Genomic DNA, 25,612 nt, shown 5'->3' with positions numbered 1-25,612 from the left:
AAGAGAAATGTATGTTGATATAACTAAATGTAGTCTGCACTGTCCCTCTAAGCAGTGCTTTGATTTAAAAAAAACAAAAAAAAAAAAACTGATGACTCCCTGGGATTAATTTGTATGTATCAAGCAACTTTTGGCCTCAACACACAATACGTTCTGTACACAGAGCAATCCTGGAGAGAAAGAAAAAAAAAAAGTTTGTCACCATAGCAACCAAGGAAGTGGCCAATCAGCAGAATTGCTCTTTAGAGATGATCTTCAAAAATTCTAAATACAGTACTTGGCATTTGGGCCCCTAAATGTTTAAACCGGAGCAAGTTCAATATCTTGAGAATAGTCACAGTGTTCAGTTCCATACTTCTACACAAAAAAAAGTTCAGAAGTTAAGGAAATACCTAATCTCCTTTCCTATTTCACGCTAAATAAGTAAATAAATTTGGTAAATGATGCCAATAACGGATGTTGATAATGTTACGCACATTTTGCTATTATGTTTATAGCACAGGGAAGTTATTTTTTTTCCAGCCGTTAAATGGGAACTTCCTTGTACCGCTAAGCTTTTGGTAGACAGAACTATTATATTACTGGGACAAGAGAAGAGTTCCTGATTCCATCAGAAAAAAAATATTCAATACTACCAAAGGGGCAGGTCTTCACATTTGTTAAGATGATATATATATATGCATTTCAGATGGTGAGGGATCCACTTTAGTACATGAAGACTTGAACTGCTCAATCAATTACAATGTGAAACCAGAAACTTCAAGAAACAATCTTTGGTACCATATTTAAAATGTGTTATCACTGCCTGCTTTGAACAATTCTATTGATGGGGGAATTCAGTCAAGCCATAAGCTACAGAAACTGGACAGGTCCCTGGGAGAAGTCAGACATTAAAAATAAATTTGGAAAGTGGAGCATAGACTTCAAAAACAAATATATATATATACATATATATATACACACACACATTATATATATATATATATATGTCCCCTTTAAGAATGCTATTGCCCATTCAGTCATTCAGATAATTCACTGCAAACTTTTATAAGGGCTGAGAGAATAATTTGGAAAAAAGAGGGGACGTGCTAATCTCAGGCTTTATGTTTAAAATATTTTACCAATGTGGGCGAGTAGACAAGGGGTACGCCACATGGAAATATCTACTCAGTAACAAATAATTTTTTTTGGAGGGGGTCAATGAGTATTGGTTAAGTAAGCATTTAACTGCTACGATGGCCCAACTCTGAGTTTAAAACACCCTAAATCAGTTTTCTGGTAGCTTTGAGAGAGATTTTCAGACAGGTCTTCGGTAAATTAAGATGTGGCCCATAAACGCATGATAATCTTCAGTGATATTTATGGTTAGTTTTGCAGTTCTAAAGCAAGGCTACAAAGCAGGTTGGGAGAAAGCTTGGAGGCTCCAAACAACTAATTCTAGTTAATGATGGCATACAAAGTTCACCATGTTGTATGAGGAACAAATAAGTTATCCTCAGCTATGTTCATTCATACATGTGGACAATGTCTCAAAAGACAATAAGCTAATAAATGAAACAAAATCAACAGAACCCCTCAACGGGTAATATGATTAGGTCTTCGGCACTCGGACAGAGGACACGTATTAAGAAAGAAAAAAACAAAAAGGGGGGTGCGAATGACCATGGCCTGCACAAGAAAGGCTTGGGAATTTCAGAACAAGCATTGCGCAAGGATTTTTGGTCAACCAGAACTTGTATCAGAGAAAAGCAGCAGCATGCAGGCTAATAAATCTCAGACAGCATGCTTTAACAGCAGGTAGCTTCTCTTACAAACCTCATCTAAGGCGGTAACATTTAGGAGCACCTAAAGTTTCTGAAATACCGCATGCAAACTTGTTTTGCTTAAATGTTGTGTATGACCATCCGCTGATTTATACGAAAGAACATTAAAAAAAATGTAAAATAAAAAAAAAAAAAAAAAACAGCAAGCTTCAGAAATTTCACCAACTTGAGTTCAAGGCACTCAAAGTGTGCCAATAACTGGGGGTACTATTAACTGCTTGTGTGCTAGACATTCTTGTACACTCAAAGCAAACCGGTATATTTAAGGTGTGCATCTAGTGATAGTCGGTATAAATCAATGCAACTGTTAGTTATTTGATTAAACAGTCTGTCAACAGCAGTATAAAGATACAATCTATAGAACAAAACTCATTGCGTCAGGATGGGTCACGGCCGCGGGTATCTGAATTTTGACTCATCACTAGCCACCAACAGAATATTAAAGGTGGGCACGTGGGGGGGGGGGGGCGCACACACACACACAAACCACATGGATGAAAAGAGTAACACTTGGGGGTTTAGTGTTCCCATCATAAAAAAAGCAGCATGTTGAAGCCTTTCAGTGCAGGCAGACCAGTAATCAATTGGATTGCAACCTATTACAGACACTGATAAGGTTTAACAGGATAAAATAAATTAAATTATGAAGGGACTTGCATAAACTACTCTGAAATATAGCACTGTGTCGCTAGATTTGCATACAATGATCACAACAAGTTAGCCAATTGAGGAGGACACAAGATCCTTGCTAACCATTTAAGACTAAACCCTCTTTTCTGCAAAAAGTGACTGTAGCCTATCTATACCCTGGATGCTGAACATGAATACTTCGACTATCTGCTGATTCAGGGGCTCTGCTCATTTGGGGTCTGTGAATTTTCGCTAGAGGGGCCAAGCCCTGATCTCTGAAGCAGGATTGCTGAAATTCTCCTCCGCTCAGGTAATCCATCGTCTGCATCATGTTGCTCTGGTTAGAAGATCCACCCCCGATAGCTCTATAGTGAGTCCCCCCTGCACAATCCAAGGGTGCACCAGCTGCCTGTGCCCCATGAAAAGGCATAGCAAGGTCTTGGGATCCAGAGCTGTCGCTGTTCGGAGTAGGCAGAATGTTATTCCATAGCGGTTGGAAATAGTGCCCATTTGTGTATGGCAAAGGACCCGGTAATCCGTTCACAGGAGGGGAAGGAGTGGGCTTATCAATAGGGGGCTTTAAGCCAAAAGGCTGGCTCATACACAGTTCCTGTGGATAGGATGCCTGCTTAGCTGAAAATCCTTGGGCAGCCATCTCCCTCTGAGTGAGTTTGCCAACACCAGTTTCTCCACACATCTGCTGTAGATGAGCCAACTGGTGCTGGTTCCATGCCATTGGCTTCATTTCAGCAGGGTATGAAGTAGGCACTCTGCTCATGTTTACCATAGGGACATTACCGGTGGCAGCAGAGGAAATAGCAGCATGGTCTACAGATGTTCCAATACAGGAAGGCATAGGTATGCTGTGAGTGGAGACCCTGGTGCTTGCATTGATAAGCAGGTTGCGGCTAATCGGGCTGGGGTTGGCTATCTGTCCCTCACATACTGAGGTAGTGCCTATGCCGGCCCTGGCCTGACAGAACTGGTTTATCTGGTGCACAATGCTTCCCAGGTCTGGTGGTCTGTTCTGCTGCAGAGTGGCAGCCATAGAGAGGGGGATGGTTGAGGTAGACACTGTCACATTCGGAGGGGCGTCTGCATCTGGCATCTTTCTAGCTCCGTGTAAACCTGACTGCAAGAGGTTATTGGCAGGGTGCGGTACAGCCTGATGTGCCACACCAGGAGCATGTTGTAAAGTCGGCTGCTGGGTCATGCTTTGGGAATGCTGTTGCTGCCCCATGTTTTGAGGGTGCTGCAATCCCTGTGTGTGCTGCAGCGCTTGAGACATATTCTGAGAGTGCGGCATGGCCTGCGGAAGGCTCTGTTGGTGCTGCAGAGTCTGTGACATGCTCTGCTGGCGCTGCATTGTCTGTGGAAGGCCCTGGGCATGATGCAGTGCCTGCGGCTGCGGTATGCTCTGGGTATGCTGTGCACCCTGTGTGTGCTGAACACCTTGTGGGTGCTGCAAGGTCTGTGGTTGGGGGATACTCTGCGTGTTTTGCAGACCCTGAGAGTGCTGCAACCCCTGTGGCATGCCCTGAGGGTGCTGCAATGTCTGAGGGTGCTGCAGACCTTGCGGGTGTTGCAGACCAGGCTGCATGCTCTGACTGTGTGCCAAAGTCTGCTGCTGCTGCATACTCTGAGCGTGCTGCATGGCCTGAGCGTGCTGCAGCACTTGTTGGGGGCGAGATAGCCCCTGAGGGTGGTTTAAAGTGCTAGGTGCAACGTATGGAGCTGAGGGGGGATTCATAATAGACTCTGGCAAAAGGCGAGAGCGTGTGCCGTCAAAGTCCTTCAAGACACCTTTGGCTGGAGACTTAACAATGGCCAGAAGTCCTGTCTTTGTGCTGACTTGCAAAGGGTACGGACTGTACCTCTGACCAGACGTATCTAATCCGTTCACGGTGCGGCGAATATGCTTCCGCTGGGGGACCTTAACGCTGTTTGGGAAAATTTTTATTGTCAAGGGATTGTTGGCAACTTTCTTAGCATAAGCATCCAATTCTGCTGGAGTAGGATGCTGGGCAGATCTCATCTTCTGTGTAGTATCCCCTGCCAAAAAATAAAAGAAACACAAATTAGTTAAGCAAGTGGTTGACACGTGAACCCATCACCGCCAACAATATTTTCACGTTTTACATATACATCACAGATAAGGGGACCAATGCTCATTCTTTGCATACTCGGTGAGCGTTTTCTTAAATTTTAGTTTGTGGCGTCTATTAGATCCTACTTTATTTCACAAGAAATCTTAGGTAATGTTTATCAAAATGAGTGATGGCTAATGGCCATTATGCAATCATTTGATGCTAATAGAGCAACCCATGGTCAATAGAGGTAATGTTACCAGTCAAGAACCTCACTATATAAAAACTGTACAGCTTAACTCACACAACTACATGGGTTCATGGCTTTGCAAAAATGCATAAGAAAATTTAGCTCAATGTATAGCGACAAGGGAAAGGCATGGAACAGCAAAAGGTGGCAAAATAACTGGGAAAAGCACCTAAATAAAGGGCTATTTTAGAAAAATATCCATGCAGAAAGTGTCTATTAGAAGCCTACAACTAAATCTTATTTTCAATTCAGCTACCTTGTAAACATACAAAGATGTCCACACCCTGCAATGTACCAGAGAGATGCTCCAAGTGATTACATATCAGTAGAAAGTAATGAGTGCAGGTATTCAGATAAAATAACACAATTTATCTTAACACTACGAAATGTAAGGTTTGGGCGGCAGCAGCGCATGGACTGATGCACAGAAACCCAAAGAATGTTTCAGGAACTACCATGCATCTAAAATTTCTGCTCAGCCTAATTAGCATATCTCTGCGTAAGCACCACTAACTAAAGACTTAAAAACCCTATTGTCAGCACTCTGTCTTTTCTTTAAGAAGACAATAGTCTTGATAAAACTGTAATTAAGCGAGCCGTTTGGAGAGAATTGGTAATCCTTTCAATGCTGATTAAATGGGGGGGGGAGCAAATGTTATCATAGGCTGTATCATGCGCCAAACCACTAGGACAAAAACTCAATCTAAGAAACTAAAATAAAGGACAATGACTATCAAGAGAATTCTCATCCCACTCACTCAGGAAAGGTCAGCCCAATATTCTATATTTAACATAGATCATAGAAAAGGGTCTCTGTATTAAGCATGACAAGTAAAAGAAGGAAAGTTTAAAGAAGCATTAAAAAAGGGATTCACATAACAAAAAAATCAAAATGTATTGGCTCCAATATACACACAGTGAATATGACTCTACTCTTAACTATTAAATGCCCTCCTCTGACAAAGGCGATCACTGTGGAAAAAAGCATCCCCAATGAAGTCAACGAGAGAACTTGCCATGCACAGACACAGGGGTCTGAACAAGCCTGCACCAACCGCTTCCGCCACCTGTTGGTAAGAATATCACATACAGGGAGAAATGTTTGGAAGAATATGTCGCCGGCACGCAATATGGCACCTCCAAAGTATGCAAGTTAATGTCCGTAGGGCTAGTGGGAAAGCACAAGCATCTCGGGAATGTTCTGAGACACGCTGGGTGTGCAGAAATCGGGTTATTCCAAAATAACTACAATGCTAAAAACACAGAGGGCAGTTTTTGGGAGATTAATATTGTTCTAGATTGTAAACTTGCAAGCAGCGCCTCTATTTAATGCTGGGGTTCTCAACCTTCCTAATGCCGCGACCCTTTAATACAGTTCATGTTGTGGTGACCCCCCAACCATAAAATATGTGATTATATATTGTGAAATATGTGTCTTCTGATGGTCTTAGGCGAACCGCTGATCTAATGCATCAGTTTGTCCAAGTCTATGTTTTCTAGTTTTTTTTTTAGACTGAATATATGAATTGTAAGAAGCGCTGAGGAAATTGTTGGCGCTATTTAAATAAAAGTGAATAATAATCCAACTGTTCTTTAAAACTTACCCTTAGGCAATCATTTTTCTTTGCATGAACATTAAAAAAGCCCTTTCTGAAGCAAATAAACTTAGACAAAACCTGTAACACAGATGCACATTTCTGTAAACCGATTCCCACTGACAAAGTATCCACGTCTTACTTTCAATTATAGAATAAGCAAATCTTCCATCTTCTAGTAGGTGGGTAAAAATGCAAACTGCACATTGCGTGGGACACGACTCCAATGATCATTTACTTGACTATTTTTAAGAAAGTGATGAATGGCTTCACTAGCCCTTTAAAAAAAGGTGTATATGTTAAATTAAGGATCCAATAAATCTACCCTGGAAAGGAACAGCACAGCACTAAATTCACACTGTGACAAATGACTGTCATAATTAATGAGCTTGTTGTTTTCATTGAAGCCGTATATTTGAGACGACAGTCTGTTCTGTTACGCACGTTATACATAAGGATTAAAGCTTGCAATGCCATCTTCGTTCCCCAGTTAATGCTCTACAGCCTTCTCTGAAGAACGTAATGATCGGAGAGCCTCCGGGTTATACTTACATTTCTGAAGTCCAGTGTTCATCTGCGAGTGAGAGAGAAGCTGGAAAGAGAGGTCACCTGGTCCTGGTAGACAGGCCAGCATGGCAAACCGGCACTAACACCGCATGGGGATCCCAGTCCTCCTTGCACTGCACAGGAAAGAGGGAAGACAAAGTGAATGGTGAGATACGAGGCATCACAATGCTGCCATAAAACGTACTAACAGACCTATGTGACGAAATACTGGGTGCCACATATATGTGAAAGGACATGAATACCAATGGACCATTCATGAAGAACCAATAAAACTAAGAAGTTTCTGGTCAAATAGTACGACACTTAACAGTCCATAAATCAAGTCTGAAAGGAAATGTAAGTAGGAGAAAAATATAATCCGTTAGGTTAAAGGACACAGAAATAGCAAGGCTAGACAAAAAATTATCAGGGGCTGCAAAGTTTTCGTGAAACCCAAGGAAGCAGGACTAACTTTTCCAGCTAGTTTTACCTGACCAGGATATGCAGTTTCTATATAAAATCATGTCATTAGGAGTATCCTTATTAGGCCACTAATATAGATATTAAGTAACATGTTGCAGAATCTTGTAATATCTTTTTATTGGACTAACAGTATTTGGACAAGCTTTGGGGAGTCTTCCCTTTATCAAGTCAAACATTTGACCAACCAGCAAAGTAAAAACACAAAAGGTTAAATTCCACAAGTACATGTGGTGCGTTTTTACTTCGCCGGTCAGAAAAGCTTTTGACTTGATAAAGGGGAGATTAGTATCCTGGCCACGCCATTGAAACATCTCTATTTTTACCCTTCCGCATCTGACAATTGTCTGTTATATTGTTTGCTTATTTTCATACTTTGAAATCTAAAATTACAGTTTCCCAAAATAACTACACAACTGCCTCCCCAAATCATCTTGCAAACATAAAATAGTCAAATGGGCATTTGGCTTAAATGGATTTAGTGTTTAGAGAACTTAATGACCTCTCAACCTTGACCCATCCTGGTTGTGTAGCACAGACTGACACTAAGTCAACGGCCGAATGCTTCCTTTTACCTTCACAAGAAAGACATGTCTAACACTTCAACAGGTTTGAAATAAATGATAAATTGTTTAAACCAAGGTCTGCAAAAAAATAAAAAAAGCTGGTCATACATACTGGCGTTTGAGGAAAAGCAATAGCCTTGGCACGTCGTGTCATCAGAAGTAAAAAGGTCATCTACATTACATGTCGGAAGGAAACGCTTGAGTTTCGGCCTGAAAGCAAGAACTACAATTCTTCACAGCCTGCAATAAGCAGTGTTTTCAAAGCCCTCTAAAAAAAGGAGCAAAGTCACAATACCAGCTTCCAACCTTCAAAGCTTATCTGAAATACATTAGGAAAGACGTCCTGTGACCTCACCATTTACAATTCAAACAGGCCTTTCAAAAGCCTATGAATACAAATGAAGGGAAAGAATTCCACACGCAAATTTTCCCAGCATCCGCCTATTGGAAATGGCAACTAACAATTCAGGTCTCCGCTCAAACCCAGTCGCCGCAAGGGAAGCCGAGCCCTGCCGTCATCTGGAGCCACAATCACTTCAAGCAACATATAAAAGCCTTTAAATAGAAGCAAATAAAGTGCAGCGTAATAACAGGCATCCAAATCAGCGTTGTATACTCAGATTTTTTTTTCTGGTTGCTTCATAAAATACAACCAGGTAATGCGTGGCCACCGCAATTATTTTTAACCATATAGCCCTTGGCGCACATGGCTTGGCTAGAGCAGGAGTGTCTGGAGGCATCAAATGCTGTGGGAAGTGGCAGAAAGGGCAACAAGGACACATTGAAACACTGTCTTGGCATTAAAGCAGAACTTGGTGTACTTCTTGATTTGTTGTTTTATATAGCACCATCATGTAGCGCTGTACAATGGGTAGACAGGACATAACCATTTAATTTACAGAAACAGGTGAGGAAGGCATTTCTACCATCAATACAAGTAATCTGCAGAGTAAAAAAGCGCCCTCAAGTTATCTAATTCTATGTTTTCCTCAAGAATTATTCCAGTAAACCGTGATATCCCACACAACATACATCCAGACTAAACGTTTTTGTTTTGTTTTTGAAGGAATTATGTATTTTAAGAGAAATTCAACACTAGTGAAAAAAAACACACCACACGGCCTCCCTGCAGGAGATACCGGCAGGGAAAGCGAGCTAGTAGTCCTTTTAGAAGTTTTACTGAAATCCATAGACTGAAGTCACTTTGGCCACTCTGCTGACATTTCGATGAGAAAGCAGCTTTAACGGCTGCTTTATGAGCTTATTAAATATGTTTAAAGAGTATAGAACCTGTCGTTAAGAAATGAAAGCTGACAAAATGAAAACACGGTCAAATTGTCATGTCCATTCTAGAGAACTTGTTGGCATCACCTTCGCTGGGCAAGACTTTGGAGAGCTCAAGAACGCCAAATTAAAACGCTTAAGGTGGGAAGCCTTTAAATATTAAACCTGCTATGAAAAGGGCGGTTTACGGAGACTAGCCACAAGTTTAAGATACGGCTAGAGTTCATAAAATCGCACATCAAAGAGACATCACGCAGCTCTGTAGTAGCGGGTTACTAGCGAACGCAGAGATTCAAGAGGGGAGGACAACAAAAACACATGCCTCACAGACATCCCACACAGACTGTCTGGAAGCTTTGCATGCTGATGACAATTGTACACTTCCCTTCACAAAGTGTTCAGAGGCTAATTACTGAGGCACATCAGGTAAGCATAACACCAGCTTCTCCAATTATTTCCAAGATCAAAAAGAATTGCTGTCATTAGCAGTTGTTTCCTCACAGCCTCAAAAAAAAATAGTCATTCAGTATGATGTATAAAACATACAGTAAGATCTGAGGAGTTACTGTATACAGTATTTTAATATTTCCTTAAAACCCAAATTTCTCTATTTACAACAAGGGTCAAGAAATGCACTTTACTGATAAAGAAGCCAGAAAGAGGTGATTATAAGAGGATCAGACTCCCGCACCGCTACAAAAGTGCTGTATATGACACAGAGCACCGAGTATGCAGCAGGATGTTACACACCGACCAAAATCTAAACCCAAGGATGAATTTACACCGATATCCAATTCAAACGGATGAGAAAAAAAAATAAAAATCTTACCATCTGAGGAAGAGGTCCCAAAATATTATGCAACTTGTTCCTACGCTGTCCCCAATAAAACAACGCCAACTAAACACTCCACTTCAAAACAGAGCACGTTAACCAGTAAACAAACATTAACAAAGGGAAAAAATAAACAGATACCTAAAAGAAACAATTATTTTCTCACTAGACTAAAAACAGACATAGGATTCCCGCTGCATTGCCAAAATTCCTACATTACATTCTAGTGCAGTACCACCAAGGGCACATTTTTCATCTTTTCCTTAAATTTTAGTAATTCTCTTTATCCCATTTATCACCCTCCTCTTCATTCTTCTCACAAGGACCTAATTTACTGCTATAATCGATTACTATGATCTTTATCTTAGCAGTTTGTTTTTCCTGAACCATACCTGGCCATAGAAGTCCGGCTTGGAATTCTGTTTAGTATTGCGTTTGACTTGGTAGACGTTTCTACTGTTGAAAGCGTGTGCTAAAAAGGGACACCCCAGCCACCAAATACACTTTAATGCGAAGAATAACTACATTGTCCCTTTATCTTTTCATGGCGTCCCTTTTTGCAAATGCTTGGGGATTCTGTTCCCGCATCATCATCATCATCATCATGAGTCCCCTGTGATTCGGCACTCTCGAAATACGCTGTCCAGGAGAAGCGTTTGGCTGAACACTCCTGCTTGTACGAGATATAGCACCACCAGTCAGCTCCAGCAAACTAAACCCTTTGTGCTTCAAGCAGCCAAACACTGGTAAGAACCGGACCATGGGGGAGGGCAGCTGCAGAAACAGGGCTGCTGTTTCTTTGTCAGGAAAATGCTTTCTATGAATTCTCTTTCAAAAAACAGACAAAAACAAGCACTCTGATGTGCATTATTCAGCAGGGCTGTCAGAAACAGTCAACTGCCCCTTTTAATAAAAAAAAAAAAAAAAGTTATTTCCATTAACTGCAATACTCATTTTTTCAACTTGAGTCAACCAGAACTTGAAATGTAACCGCACTAGCTATTTAACCCCTTTGTTTTTAAACCAGGCATGAAATCATCCCCGATCAGTGACGACTCTCCAGCCCAAACAGCTCACCTGTTATCGTCCTTGCACCATAATGACCTCTCAAATAAGATGACCCAAATAGGGGTTTGCAAAGCCGATGCTGGCAGAACGCAAATCACAGGCGAACAGTTTTGAGAGGTCATTACACAAGCTGATAATTGAAAACCATTTTTAAAATAGGTTTTGGAAGTAGTTCACAAAAGCCTAAAAAAAAAGGAACCAACAATTTTACTGTCTGCTGCATTACAAACCATAATCTCTTCTAAATTGATCTGGCAATAAAAAAAATATTGCACAAAGCTTACATACATGAAGGATTTGTATTCAAGAGGTAGCTGGTATTTACAGATACTGCAGAATAACCGTCAGAAAACATTTAGAGAAAAACCTTGCAGAATTTCACTGGTTTCCGCCAGGTGGACTAAGGCAGAGGTTTCTGCATGACAACAAAAAGGGGCGATCAGGAAGGGTTAGTTTAAGGATTACCGTCTTCCACGTACAGCACCTTATCTATTGTCTTGATACCAATTCAAGATAGTTATCCAAATCGGCACCAAAGGAAAAAGTAGGGGTAGATCTGGGGCCCAAGGGTTCACGTCTTTAAATCACCAATCTAAATAACCACAAATCAAATAGTCTAGTCATTATCCACATCAGCTTGAACTGAGGGAAACCAAGAAAAGATTAAAATAAGGCTGTATAACTCCAATCCTAGAGGGGCATTAACAGGCCTGGAACAGTTTAATAGAAATGTCTATGCTCAAACTGGAATAACCAAAAATTGTAGCCTGTCTACTGCTCGAGGACAGAAGTTGTGCAGCCGTGGGTGAGAAGCAGGTCTGTCATAATTCATTAAAACCAAACATGTAATTATAAAGAGATGCTATCATGAGGGCGTTCTGGATGAGCAAACTAAATATCAAGGCCTTGTGAGTTTGCACGTCTTAGAGCAGTCGGGTAGGTACCAAGCCACACACAAAGTAATGCCCCTGACAAGGACCCAAGATAAATAAATAAGATTATACATGCATTAAAAAAATTGCTAGCTCATTATGGGGGTCGCTGTCATGGTGCCAGGTCGATGACAGGTGATCTTTCTGGGCTTCATACTTAACACTGACTGGGAAAGAAAGTGAGTAAATCTCCGTTATCTAAGGGCTGTATTCATTTAGGAAGATCACAATACGTTAACAAGAAGAGAAAAGCACTACACTGTTGTCACAAAGTCATTATTTTACATCATTTCCTTCCAAAAACCTATTCAAAATGAGGGAAAAAAAGTTTTTAATTATACACTGCCGAGAGTTTATTGTCCCTAGCATTGTCACACGTTTCCAATCAACTGTTATTAAATTTAGTATCCAGTATTACAGGGCCTATGGGAGGTGGATCAAAGATAAAACTGTCAAGAATTATATTAGGAGGATGACACATGCAACAAAGCTACTCGACAGAATGCTGGCAAATAATTGGAAGTCATGGGCAGTCTAACCAACAGATTCTTTTAAGCACAGAATCCCCTTTCCGCAGGCAAGTTGTAACAATAAGAATGCCAACGCCACACATGCAGCCATGTCAGTGATGTTTAATTAGTGCACGCTCCACTTTAATTAGATACAAGCTGCTTTACCAAAAGAGCTCCCAACTTCTAGATTCCAATTGGTATCATGGGTCTAAAGAAATCAACCATAGAAAAGATGTCCATCATACAAACAGAAATCCCAGTAAATGCAGGAGAAAATGAAACAAATACATAAATGGTGGCCACAAAGGGAATTATAAAGATTGTCATTGGGTCTCTACCCCCACTTTTTCTAAATGGGCACAGCAGGAGTATTTAAAAAAAAAAAATAAAAAAAAAAAATGCAGCAAGATCTTTGTTTTCTGGGTGGTCTCCAAAAACAGCAGTAAGCCCACTCTGGATAGAACCCTACTGACTTAAGACTCTCAAAGGAATGCTGTCAAAACCTAACCTGGTAGGTTACTGCAGGGCACTCTGCAAGAAAAGCACAATGGCTGCTCGCAGTAAAATGAATAACTAGCCAATGCATGCAGCAGTTTAACATAACCACTGAAAGGCTTTGAAATCAGTAGATTTGACAGACAAGCCAACGCCAGCAACATGATATAAGCCTAAGAAATAAATGAATAGTATGAGATAAAAATGTATACCTATACTAAGGAAAAAAATCAAAAGCAGAGCTGAAGAACGGAAAAGGAACCTGCTAAAAGCGTACAGGTGTATTATATACATATATACATACACACACACATATATATACACACACACACACACACACACAGGGGAACACACAAGGTTGTTGCAAAGCAGACACCAATAATTCAGGAAATACTTTTAATTGCAGAATCCTAAAAGTTGAGCTGTATCGTGTGCAGCAGATCAGGGACATCGTTGTCTTATGCTGGCTAAAGTACATCAATCTTTAATCCAACACGCAGACCGCTTAAAGTTGGAACGGAGTGCTTAACAAAGTCATCTATAAGGATTTACATCAGTGTGTTTTCCTGTACCTACCGGCTTAGTCATAAAACAGATTATAGGAAGAGCTAGGATCTTTAACCTAAATGTTCACTACATGAATGCATCCTGACCTTGTCACATTGGAGGGCTGGGGGGAGGGGGAGGCAGGCCAGCAGTGCGTCATTTCATCTTATTAAAACCTATCAAGCTAATATTTTAGCCCAGGGATAACCACAGGCAAGTCAATTTTTTGGAAGTAATTATCGCTGCTATCTGCAATAAAAGTTAATTGGACATAATTGAACTGAAGCCCTAATCTGAACAAAGCACTTGCTGGCAAGAAGCCGTTGCCAGCACTTGAAACTGCTCCCAATAATTTGCAGAGACAAACAAGAACAGATTTGTGTGCTTCTCTCTCACCGCTAACCACAGAGAGTGAGACTGGGTGGTTCACAACTACTTAGCTATCAACATTCAAAAACAGTAAGTCACGGGGCCCCAACTGGTCCGTAAAACACAAGGGGAAGGTTGCTTCACAGTTGGCTACAAGTCAGAATTAAGGCTTATCAAACCTGCCTGATAACAAATGGTATAATTAGGAGACTTGTGCAAATGGACCCAAAAAAGCTTGACTAATTTTTGTGTTACAGGTGCATTTGTGTTTTTGTTTTTTTTTTACTATGAATTTATTCATAGTAAAAAAATCCCTGCCAATTCAGAAACACCTCATTTACCCTCACGCTCTCTCTCTCTCTCTCTCTCTCTACAGCTTTCTAAATTCTTCGCCAGCTGCTTCTGCGTCCGTCTCCTTGCCCTCTGCTTCTTCAGTAGTCTCTTTCCGCTTCTACCCATTCGCTGCATTACTCAGGGCTCCTGGAGCAGTTCTGTAAAAGGGCGGAGCCTCCACTAATACCCTCACCAATTGGAGAAACGGATCTACCCCATTCCTCCAATCAGGAATGCACAGAGGCACAGCCCTGTTGCAGAAGGACTTCACCAGGCCAGAATAATGGATCCACGGAGAAAGAAGTGTTTATTCCATCCCATGTGGAGAGCCTCTGCCCCATTCTTAGAACCAGGGGAGAGGGTGTACGCAGCGGCTCTGCGCTTTCACAGAAGAACCCGGGAGGGCCGTTTAACAGAGCAGATAGCAGACAAGAAGCAGAGCTGCGAAAAAGGATACAGGGACACAGAGCAGTTGAAGACGCTAGGGAGACATCGAGAGCGTCAATGAAAAGCTTACATACAGCACGTAAAATAAGCAAGATAAATGCCTCCCTGGCTCTATCAAGCCCTGATTTACAGTTACTTTGAAAACATCCATTTCAGTTTTGATTCAGACCAAACATTATATGCCAAGACACCCACATCCCGAGTGGAAAGAACTAGTTTTATAGGTGCTGAAGAATAAAAGCTCACAGAAGCTGTATGTGATTTATAGGAGTAATCAAAATGTTAATTTAAACAGAAATTAGGTTTCACTCGGTTGAATGTGTCTAAACAAAATTCAGGATGCCAGACCCTATATAAAATAATGGCTACAAAGAATTTACAGAGGTAAAACAATTGATTGCGCTCCTATGAAGTCCTATTGCGTCACTAACACGCTATTTAGACACATCCATAGGTTAGCACAACACAGAATGCTGCCAAGCATTTCCTGCTCCCAAGAGGGGCCAAAATTGATTTTTTTTCCAGGTGTCAAGATGAAATCAAAACAAATGTGTATTCTTGACAGAAAACTACCGCACTATGGTATTAAAGTTCTATCAGGACTGTCATGTGCTAGATCAGAGGACACAAAGCCACGTTAAATCGTGTGGCAGGAAGGATTGGGGAAGGGGTTCGCAATTAATGTTGGCAGACAAACCAGTTCATGTACACGTGTAATAGCATGACTCTAGAATGAGAGAGAGAATATATCAAAAAAAAAAAAAAACAAGGCAAGCATTTTGCTCTGTAAAATTCTGCACTATTGCAGTTATTCATTCAAGGTGCTCTAACATACATCAGCTACTTATAGAGCAGGAATGGAAGGCAGAATAGAAGAGGTAATAGGCTAGGTTTCAACTTGGGTTTTTGTCCTGCGTTTTTTTCTTGATGAAAAACACCAAGAAAACGGCCACTGCATTCTCCTGCGTTTTGGAGTTTTTGCCTCTGTAGAAATTGCTTTTTTGACCTTAGGCAGTTTTTCCAGCCTTTACACGTTGGAATTTTCACCCAGCTAAAAGGGATTCGGATAAATGGCAAGTATCTGCCCCCTCCTGGCGTCATTTCCTTGGTAGAGTTTTACTTAAACACCCCCCGGCGGACCCTTTTGTCTCTTTTCTGTGGTTTGTAAGGCAGGCTTTATTCCGAATGTCAGCTCCTCTAGGAAGATTGGCCCCAAATGATGGTGCAAATTGTTTGCTGTTGCTTTTGGCACGCAGGATCCAGTTGGTTTGTTTGTAATGGCATGTTTGTTCCAAATGGGGTAAAATTCAATATGAACTTTGTTTTGTGTGAAACTGTTTGTTTCCAGGCTATTTCTCGTAGGACACACAGATACTGGGTCCAGCCTCTGCATTGTGGAAAAAAACACCATAAAAAACGCCAAGGCAAAACCCACATGGCTTTTTCATGGCGTTTTTTCTCTCCCATAGACTTCTATTGGAGAAAAACGCCAAGATTTACTTGCAAAAAACACCAGTGTCAACATGCTGCGATTTTGAAAAACTGCCACAGAGCCCAAAAAAGCAGAAAAACACCAAAGAGGACTGAAAAAACGCCAAACAGAAAAACGCTAAGTGGATATGGCATTGTGCGATTTCCTATTGAAGAACAGCTAACATCTGGCTGAATTGGCGTTTTTATGGGAAACCTAGCCATACTGCTGTAGGCTACTGTAACCTAAATTACCTTCAAGGCATTACTGTGACTGGCATTTACATTCTAGCTGGTAATGTTTAAAGTTTAGTGAGGGATTGAAGTTATAAAAGGCAGCTCAGCAGTACAGAAAATGCCTAGTACTTACCTGCCGACGCTCACAATTTTAATCATTCAATAATATACAGAGACCAATAGATTGCAACACCCGTATCACTGAACGCTGAAAAAAGTCCCTATTTAAGAAACTGAAGCACAGGCACATTTCACGTTGCTAAACAGCACACTCATGGAACAACTGCATTTACAATAAAACTCAAATGGTTTCTCAATAGAAGTTAAACTGTTGTGGCCATGAGACAGCCAACATTATAGTAAGCATTTTCAGAATGACTGAACAGGCTTCATGAGTTGAACGGACAACCCAATAGCTGCATTGCACATGGCCAACTCTTCTGTTAAGGGAGAAGAAACTAGGGTTGGCCCTTCACAGCATTTTTCATCAACCCATAGACAACTCTGGGAGCTCTTGTCTCTGGGGCTCATCGACAGCAAGAGTAGGTGAGCAGTGGCAAGCAGGAGATGTGTTAAACCGAACACTCATGCTCAGAAAGCATTCATTGATATAAACACACACAAACACCGGGGCTTACTGGGTTACATAAGGAAATTACGTACGTGTGTGTGTGTGTGTGTGTGTCTATCATCTATGAAAGTCTTCAATTCAAATTAGCATTCCTTGTTGGTGAGGCTGGGACATTACTTTCCCTTTAAGTAAAACCAAGAAAAAAAGCTGAAAATATATCTAAAGAAAACAGTTACTAAAATGACATGTCCATATACCCAGACATGCGCTACACATTGACTCACTTTGAATGCCCTGTAACAGGGGAGGTGCATCCACACCAACTGAGTAAATTCATTTAGAGTATTCAGTCCGAACAATCAGTAGTCAATTTATTCTCTGAAATACCTTAATCAACCTTGTGTGCTAGGACTGTAAAATCCTACTTTAATCTTAATAAAACAGCATTAAACCGCGCAATGGATTGCCTGTGTTTTGAAGAATATGGATCTCGGATCAATAGTTCACGCTAGAAAAGCTTATAGCTGTTAAGGTTTATTATGCGCTACAGAAATGCACAGCTTTGATAAGTCTCGTACTAGCAGCATTTTTAATAATAAAAGGCCGACTCCTTGTTAAAAGAAATAAGTGTGATTTTTTTATTCAGTTAGCACTAAAAATATTATGCCCCATAGAATTAAGGCAACTGCTGCCTCCTGAAACTGCTGGGCAACAGAAGTGGGCAAGCAGACCAAACGCAAAGACAGACCCCACACGAACCCTGATAGAGTAATCGCATCAAGACTATAGCATAGGACAGTGATGGCAAATGTTTTTGTACCTAATCTTCAAAATGAAACCAAGTTGCAGACCTCAAAGTGCCAACACTGCATGTTGGTGCCAATCCCTGGTATAGCGTAGAGTTTTCACCGTCCAGAAACAAAGTATTCATATCATATACAGATTCTGTTGGTTGATCAATGCAGTAATCGGAATAATCTACATTATGTAGAACCCTTATTTTCTAATATTTTAGAGCAGGGGGAAAAAAAATATTGCCCTTTTTCTTACTTAAGCATGATCAGTGTCAATACGTGAAGCATGACCACGTATTATTACCTATAGGGCTTGAAGTGCATTTGAAAAGTGATATGTTTATGGTATTGGGCTTAATACATATTTTGAATAGACAATTATATCAAGCCATGCACAAGCTATGCTTTCTATTTTTTCCACTATATAACTACAGACTTCATCTATGTTTATTTATACTTTCATGCATAATTTTTTTTTATAGTATACAAGTATAAAGTGCAGTCATTGCCCCCCACAGTCCCAACATATAAAGTTTGAGAGCAAACGTGAAATAATCCAACTCTCATATGTATACATTTTTGCCATCTTCAAATATTGGCATACAAGATTCATTAATGAGTAAAGGCGACAAGCAGATTCATACCTAGGACGGCAAAAGAAATTAGTCAAAGCACGCTGGCTGAAGATATGAAGATATGAGTGGCTGCAATGGCTAATTTTGACTCCAAGATGGCCTTGGGTACCAACTCCTTAAATTGGTATAGAAGCTCTAAATTAAGTTTAGTCAAAAGGCTGAAGTGGTTATTAGGTCAGGTAGGCCAACTTGGATGCAATTTTTAATGAGCCAAGAAACGTCACAACGCATTTTAGGAAGGGCAAAGGCGCATCACGATGCAAGCAACCAAGACTAAATCCAGCGCGGTGACAATTAGGGTGTATTTTTTTTTGTGACACATTAAATACAATGCTGTCACTTAGTTGGCTAAAACATGTCTTTATAATTAAGAATCTTGTAAATGTTCACACAAGCAAGTTAACAACTATTACCTTACATTTCACGGTAACATAAAAAATTAAGATAAACTGTCTGTGGCTGCAATAGAATTAGGTTTAAGACGTGCCTTTGGTTTAGGGCAATCCATCAAGGTTACCATCTTTTGCACAGTCATCGCTGTGGATAGCGATCTAGGTAAAACCCAAGGGCAAAACCATCACAAAGGTTAAGTGACGGAAACGTAACTGTGCTTTTATTTTTAAATAAAGTCCCCGATGCTGGCAATGTATCCTTAACATAAACCGAATTTACTTTAGGGTAAGCCCCACAATAGTTAGTGTATGTTCCAATTGTTTAAAATGCTTTTATTTTCAAACCACCAGCAGTAGAAATGCAGTGAATGGGAATTGTTACCATGGTAAGTAACATGGAAACTTCCTCCAGAGGTAACAATCCACAAATAAATAAATAAATACATTCTGTAACCATAGACAAATTAAGCAAAAGAAAACTGTGTGATGCACCCAAGTGGAGACGCACTGTAGGTCAGCCTATGAAGCAGCTGTCCGTTCTTGGCTGAGCGCTTCATTCATTTGGGGATTTCTTGGGTTACCAAATGTAAAGGTGAATGAATCCATAGATCGATCGCCTTACTCTCTTGTGCCTGGAGGGATACCAACTGTGCCTCACCGATGAGGCCAAAACATGTCTGGGGTTCGTTTGCTCCCACATGAAGGGGACATTTTTTATTCTGGACTGCCTTCTGGGTAGCATCAGACTCATACGATTGCGATTCTTCCTCCGTAACAGAACAAGACAGCCAAACCTGAGATACTCCCAAGCAGGGTCACAGCATAGCACATGCTATGAAGTGGCTGCCCGTTCTTGGTTGAGTGCCTCACATTTGTTTTGCATAAGTGGGAAAGTAAAGACTATCTTAATAAAAAGAAAAAATTGTTCTTGAGCGTAAATATTGGAGTTACTAACCACAATCAGGAGGAATAGCTTACCTTTTAGAGCCTTGTCTCCTTGAAGGGAGAGACACTGGGCGCTGCAAAGCAAGGATGGCACCACAATACAAATAAAAATCAGTGCAAGTTGTCAAACCCTACAGAAACCGTCCTTTAGCCAGACGTGAAGACGTAAAACTCTCCTGTTAGGAGTGCAATAACCTGTACACAGGCTGGGTGCTTTCACATGCTCTTCACCTACTTTCCCCTTGAGGCTGGGCACAGCAAAGCTACACAAACCTCAGAAAGGTATCCTATATAAAATTTTACTTTGGCGCTTGAACAAATAAGTTACACACATATATATAGATATGCATATATAATATTGACGTTCCAGAGCTTTGTATAGATGAGCAACCTTACAAAACAAGAAGCTCGAGTGGCAGCGCAATCATGAAAAAAAAAATCCCCCAAACCTGAAATGATCAGGATACTTTGTAAAGTAGCCATTTACAGACACTTATTCTGAGCTAACCTGTTGTCTGCTTGACCTGAGCTGATTTAGTTAACAAACAGACCTGTACATGACATCCAGAGGATTAAACTGATTGAGATGCAATTTGCTTAGCAACCATTCATTAGACTGGGTTCAGAAACAGGCCAGCAATCATATCCACCTCCTTATCTGCCCTTCAGGAGATAAGTCACCAACAAGGCCTTTAGCTTCTAGTTCAGCCATAAAAGTAACCACTATGTTCAGGTCTAAAATTTTGTATTACCCACAAATGTGCGTTTGTAGCAAACTACCTGTGGGGGTCAAGGAAACGCAATGGGTTATTACTTAAAAGTAAGGAACTGCGCATGCAATCTGATCCTTGCCACAAAACGGTTTTGGGATGTCTAGGATAGTCTCAGGGTTAACATAGTTATTAGGGGTTTATGTTCTCCACTCCTAAATCCGTACCTCAGAAAGCCCAGCTATGTCAGTGAACTGAATAAACTGGGTATATGTACATACTTGGCATTAGAGGAAAATAGATTAATAATCTGTCAGAAGGCCTTATTCAACTAAGTGTTCTTATTATAAGTGGGAATACACATTTAACTCCCTCTTCAATATGGTCCGTCAAGTGGAGCTAGTACTCTAACACTTCCACTCCCATATATTTCAGGCAACTGGTCAAGCAGTTAAAGAAGCCAACACACACAATGCTAATTTCCATTTCAATGCCATTACAGGGCCCATCTTAAACAACACATGCATTCAACTATCACCGCTTTGAGCTCTAGATGGGTTTAAAGGTTAAGAAAGCCTTTCTTCTTAACAGACTTCTATGACCAAGCACTGCTCCTTTAAAATGCAAAATATAAGATCGATGGACCAGTCTACTAGTAACCTGGTTATCAAACAGCCACCTGCCACCAAAATTTAAGTTCCCGCTGTATTAACAGTTCTGTATTTCGCACACCGTGTGCACCGTGTGTAAGGTAAACCAAAAATCGGTCAACTGCTTCTTAGTTTCTACTGGGACTTTGCAGTCTTAAAGTAGATCTTGAAATGATTTTATATATAAACATTGTTTTAACATAACATTTCCTACAGACGTGGCATACAGAAGTGACAGCTTTAATGTTATATGTGTTTCTACATGTTTATGAAAAGACAATGGATTTCAGAACTTACTGAACATCCACACCAGCCACTTCATGTATGCACCCTATAGCCAACAAACATATAGAAGTTAACATCTATTTTACCCAGACACAACTTTATCATATATTTTCCTTTTGCCTGTAAACCAAAGCGCATCCAGGCCACTTGACTGGAACTCGCCATGCTACAACATAGATAACAGCTAGGAATTTGCGTGATAAAATCTGTTAGTATCAAGTCAAACAACTACACAATATGGCTGCGGCATCTGGAATCAAGACACATGAACAAACCCCACAGACCACAGAGCGTCTGGTGCCCTAGTACAAGCCTCTTGTGATTAGGAAACCCCAAGGGTCTCTTTCTAGAAGATTTGAAATTGGCTTATTCTCTCAAGAGCTCAAAGGAGACTTGTGGTTTCTGCTACCTAACTTCACCATTCATTATAAAGGGTCAACAACAGCAACTTTCTCCAGCAAGAAATGGCTGAGCTGGCCCTGTATAATAATGGGAGAGAAGACAAAAAAACCCACTGGCTTAATCATATATTATAGAGGCCAGCCAGATGGCCTTCATAATGCATAGCGAAGAAAAGGGTTTGAAACAACCATCCCTTTAGAGAATAGACATTGGAGGGGAGGCGCAAGAACATATCCTAAACATTCTTAGTGGTAAAAGTCACTCACGTAAACAGCTGCAATCTTTTATAAATGATAGATTGGAGATGGAAGACATGAGGCAGCTTGAGGAAAAATGGGCTAGTTATACGACGGCATGGCAATCCTCAACTGTAACAAAATGAATGACTCGCCAAAGGAAACTTGGTATAACACAATTAAGTTCACCGTTATTGCCCTATCGCAACAAATTCGTTCATCAGGCATTTTATTTTCTCCAACAATGCACTCCTGTGACCAGGATCAATGAATCACTCATTAGCAGTCTAAAAGTTCACTAACACAGGAAACCACACATAAAAGTGTAAAAAATATATATTATATATATATATATATATATATATATATATATATATATATATATATATATATATATATATATATATATATATATATACACACACACACACATACATACATACATACATACACACACACACTGAAACGAACACCTGTAAAAAAGTTTCTATACAAGCTACTACTTACTGCAAATATGTGGTTTATCTGTAAATTCTAGAAAAACAACTCAGGCTAAAACAGAATAATAGACTGCACCGGCATATTGATTTTATTGCCATAATTAGCCTCCAGTTACAACGACCTCAGGAGGGATACATCCGACTTGCCGAGTAACCTTAAAATTCCCTTTAATATCCTCCAAAAAGGTCTCCTAATAATTGACATTCAGCCTTTCTGCAGTGCGCGGGGTGAATTAGCAATGCTATTTGCTAATCACCGGAAGATAAACTTCTTCCACATATCTAGTTAGCTAAAAGTTGCTGCAACTGGGCATTTCTATCATAGCAACCCAATTAGCATGCAAGCACCAGCTGGCTGAGAGATGCCAATTTTAGATCTTTATGTTTAAAAGCTAATTAGCTTTCTACCCTCCATTTATATATAAAAAAAAAACTGGCACTGACCTAATTTAAGAGTAGAAATACAAATAGCTGGATCTATGGTTATTAAAAATATATATAATAGTAATTAGCTGGGAATGTATTGTGAGAACATGAGCAGCAAAGCAAAAAAGTGGTTTGGGAGACATTTATAGTTTAATGGCACCAAAATCAGATATTAAATTTGCAACTTTGTCATAAACTTAGCAATGTATTATCATGCGGCAGTTTCCGTGGAAACCAAAGAACTGGCATTGCTGATTGCCTTACATGAAAAACTATGCGCCAGAATTGCACACTAAACACCTGGATAGGGTGCAAAGTGCTGTATGCATGAACAGGCCTTACAGTCAGCACAATTTGGGGGTTAATCAACAGATAAAAGGATTTAGACAATAAATGGGGCAGTTCACAGAACTCATTGCTGCAGCAAGAATCACAGGGGATTATTTGGAGAATTTCGTGGAATCGTACCGACCCAAATAAAGCCAAGCCAAAGAATAACTCAACTGATGCCGGTTAGCAGATACTAAAAATGTGCATTAGTGTTAATAGTACACCCCTAACATTTGGAGCTCAAAAATATTAGACCGAGTGGATTTGTATGTACGCCAGTAGGTTAAATTGTATCAGTTACTATTGGCAGCTACCCAACAGTTAATTACATGATATATGCCATGAATCAGCCTTTTTAGTACACAAACCAAAGCTAAAGTTTGTTGTGAGCAGTGCGGTTCTAAAGCAGCACACGGTTTATGGTATTTCAAAGGCTAGAGTCACAGGTTTAATAAATCCTATTCACCCTTCAAGCGAAGACAACCTAAATATATGAAAAGAGAAACCACGGGATAAACTCTTCGTGAAAACGCTCGCTGAGTCCCCAGGCATAGACACCTTCCCACAGAGCCTTAACAGGGAAACCATTTGCACTCTTTACGCATCAATCAGCGGCGGCCCAGGCCCCATCATTCAGCACATGGCAGAGAGAACGTGCCGCACAAGCTTTGCCATGGGGGTCCCACTTACATGCGTCAAGCATTTGGCATAAAAACCTGTCTGAATCGCCTCGACCCAGGCTGAAATGTCTACAACTGCATGAAGACTTGGGAGAAAAAAAAAATTTGATTTGCTGCCAAGAATAACTGTCGAATCTGACTAATTTTACAATTTTCTTCTATGAAGTGGTTCTCATTTTTCTGCCACTATCTTTTGATTTGAAGACAGCACTACTAACCACTATCAGTGAATTAAGCAGAGGGAGGAAGGGGCACTAACAGCAAACTCATCCATGCTAGAGGGCAATCATTACAATACCCTCAAGGAGCAGATGTCTGCTGATAACAGGGTGGTTGCTCCACAAGGAAGTCATGCGATGAGAGGCAAGGAGTACAGGGCCCCTGCTGCAACGTGAAGCCGCTTGGGCCAGGTCTTCCTTCCAGCAGAGGTGAGGTCAGATGACCGGGTTGGGTCTGAAATTCCATCTCAACAGTAACGGATCAAATTCACATCAGCAAAAAACAAATAAAAAAATCACACGGCATCAGATCGGTGTCAGAGCCACCCATAGATTAACGGGGAATAATCAAGTCACGACCTCAACGAGATGACCGATTTCTAACTACAATCCGCACCCCTGCAACCCCCACCAGCCCTTACCAAAGAATTCCTATGGTGAGAACACGATTAATGGATGCACCACCATTCACCAGAAACGGAGCTGCAGCTGCCGGTCAACGGGATGCGGGCGCCCGCATATTATGTGCGGCGGCCCGGCCCTGCCCGTCCTCCCCGGCTGTTCGATCTCTAAGCCCCGTCGTGGTACTGACGGCTGCTGCATGGGGGCTCAGCTCAGCATCCAGGTTCTTTCTTATCCTCTTTGCAAACTCAGCTAGCAGCAGCCTGAGCCTCCCCCTATGCCAGCAGCCGGAAGTAGGGCCCTCCCTCCCCTCCATGATAGACACGCACAGTTAGCCAATCCTCAGTCACCAGGCCACCGGGGCAACCAACCGCCACCACTAGACGCGACCCGAGATGCACAGGATTGGCCCCCTGTGGCAGCGGATGCGGGTCGTGACGTCACCTCTTTGTTACCCGCTACACCAGGCTGGCCATTTAAAGCCTGCGGATAGAGCTCGGGAGGGCCTTGCGGCTAGATACAGTAAGCGTGCTGGGCCCCTGCACCTTGCCCTGCACACACGGCATCCCCTACGCGAATTAACCTCACTGCGACCGCATAAAGGTGACCGGGCTGGCTTCTCTTATGGGGATATCATACGGCAGCACTGTGTCCAAACTGAATGCACAGATTGTCGAACCGCCTGCGAACTCATCACAACTATTTCATGTACCAGAATAGCAAGCGATCACCAACCAGAGGACTAAGCACAGGACAGGCAGCTTCTGGCAAACCCCCGGGCCACGCCCCCTCAAGGATGGCCGAGCATCATGCGAGTCCGTCTACAGCAGGTGGATTTCAATCATCGTGCTCTGCGGGCCAGCGAGGCGGCCTTTATAAATACAGCCATTTGTTACCCTGGCAAAAGGAGATCTTCACCCACGAACAAAGTGAC

The 25,612-nt window shown here is 41.2% G+C and overlaps 1 protein-coding gene across 3 annotated transcripts; it reads right to left on the bottom strand.

Annotated features, from left to right (window-relative positions):
* Window positions 1–2,619: 2,619 nt before the first annotated feature.
* On the bottom strand, window positions 2,620–7,019 carry FAM222B (family with sequence similarity 222 member B). 3 transcript variants are annotated; one of them, XM_089494476.1, is made up of 5 exons: window positions 6,938–7,019; window positions 4,117–4,505; window positions 3,977–3,999; window positions 3,743–3,772; window positions 2,620–3,631 (listed from the first exon to the last, which is right to left on the bottom strand). In XM_089494476.1, exons 1-5 carry the CDS (start codon window positions 7,017–7,019, stop codon window positions 2,620–2,622), a joined length of 1,536 nt encoding a protein of 511 aa, XP_089350602.1. The 3 variants fall into 3 exon arrangements, with proteins under 3 accessions (XP_089350602.1, XP_089350601.1, XP_089350603.1); XM_089494475.1 differs by lacking the exons at window positions 3,743–3,772; window positions 3,977–3,999 and adding an exon at window positions 3,888–3,940 and having other exon boundaries at window positions 2,620–3,731; window positions 4,082–4,505; XM_089494477.1 differs by lacking the exons at window positions 3,743–3,772; window positions 3,977–3,999 and having other exon boundaries at window positions 2,620–3,684; window positions 4,129–4,505.
* Between the last annotated feature and the right edge of the window lie 18,593 nt (window positions 7,020–25,612).

Source organism: Sceloporus occidentalis, unplaced genomic scaffold (genome assembly GCF_023333645.1).
Source record: "Sceloporus occidentalis isolate IW3139 unplaced genomic scaffold, rSceOcc1.0.p SCAF_72, whole genome shotgun sequence".
Lineage (NCBI taxonomy): Eukaryota > Metazoa > Chordata > Lepidosauria > Squamata > Phrynosomatidae > Sceloporus > Sceloporus occidentalis.
The sequence above is the reverse complement of the archived record's forward strand: the minus strand, read 5'-3'. Positions and strand labels throughout refer to the sequence as shown.

Bases quoted from the DNA above. Each gene is read 5' to 3' on its own strand.
- FAM222B (XM_089494475.1), bottom strand. From the start codon at position 7,019: ATGCTGGCCTGTCTACCAGGACCAGGTGACCTCTCTTTCCAGCTTCTC. The intron at 4,506-6,937 runs GTAAGTATAACC...ATTTTTTGGCAG, and splicing joins GAACACTGGACTTCAGAAAT to GGGATACTACACAGAAGATG. The intron at 3,732-3,887 runs GTGCACAGCATA...ATATGTCTCAAG, and splicing joins AGGTGTTCAGCACACACAGG to CGCTGCAGCACACACAGGGA.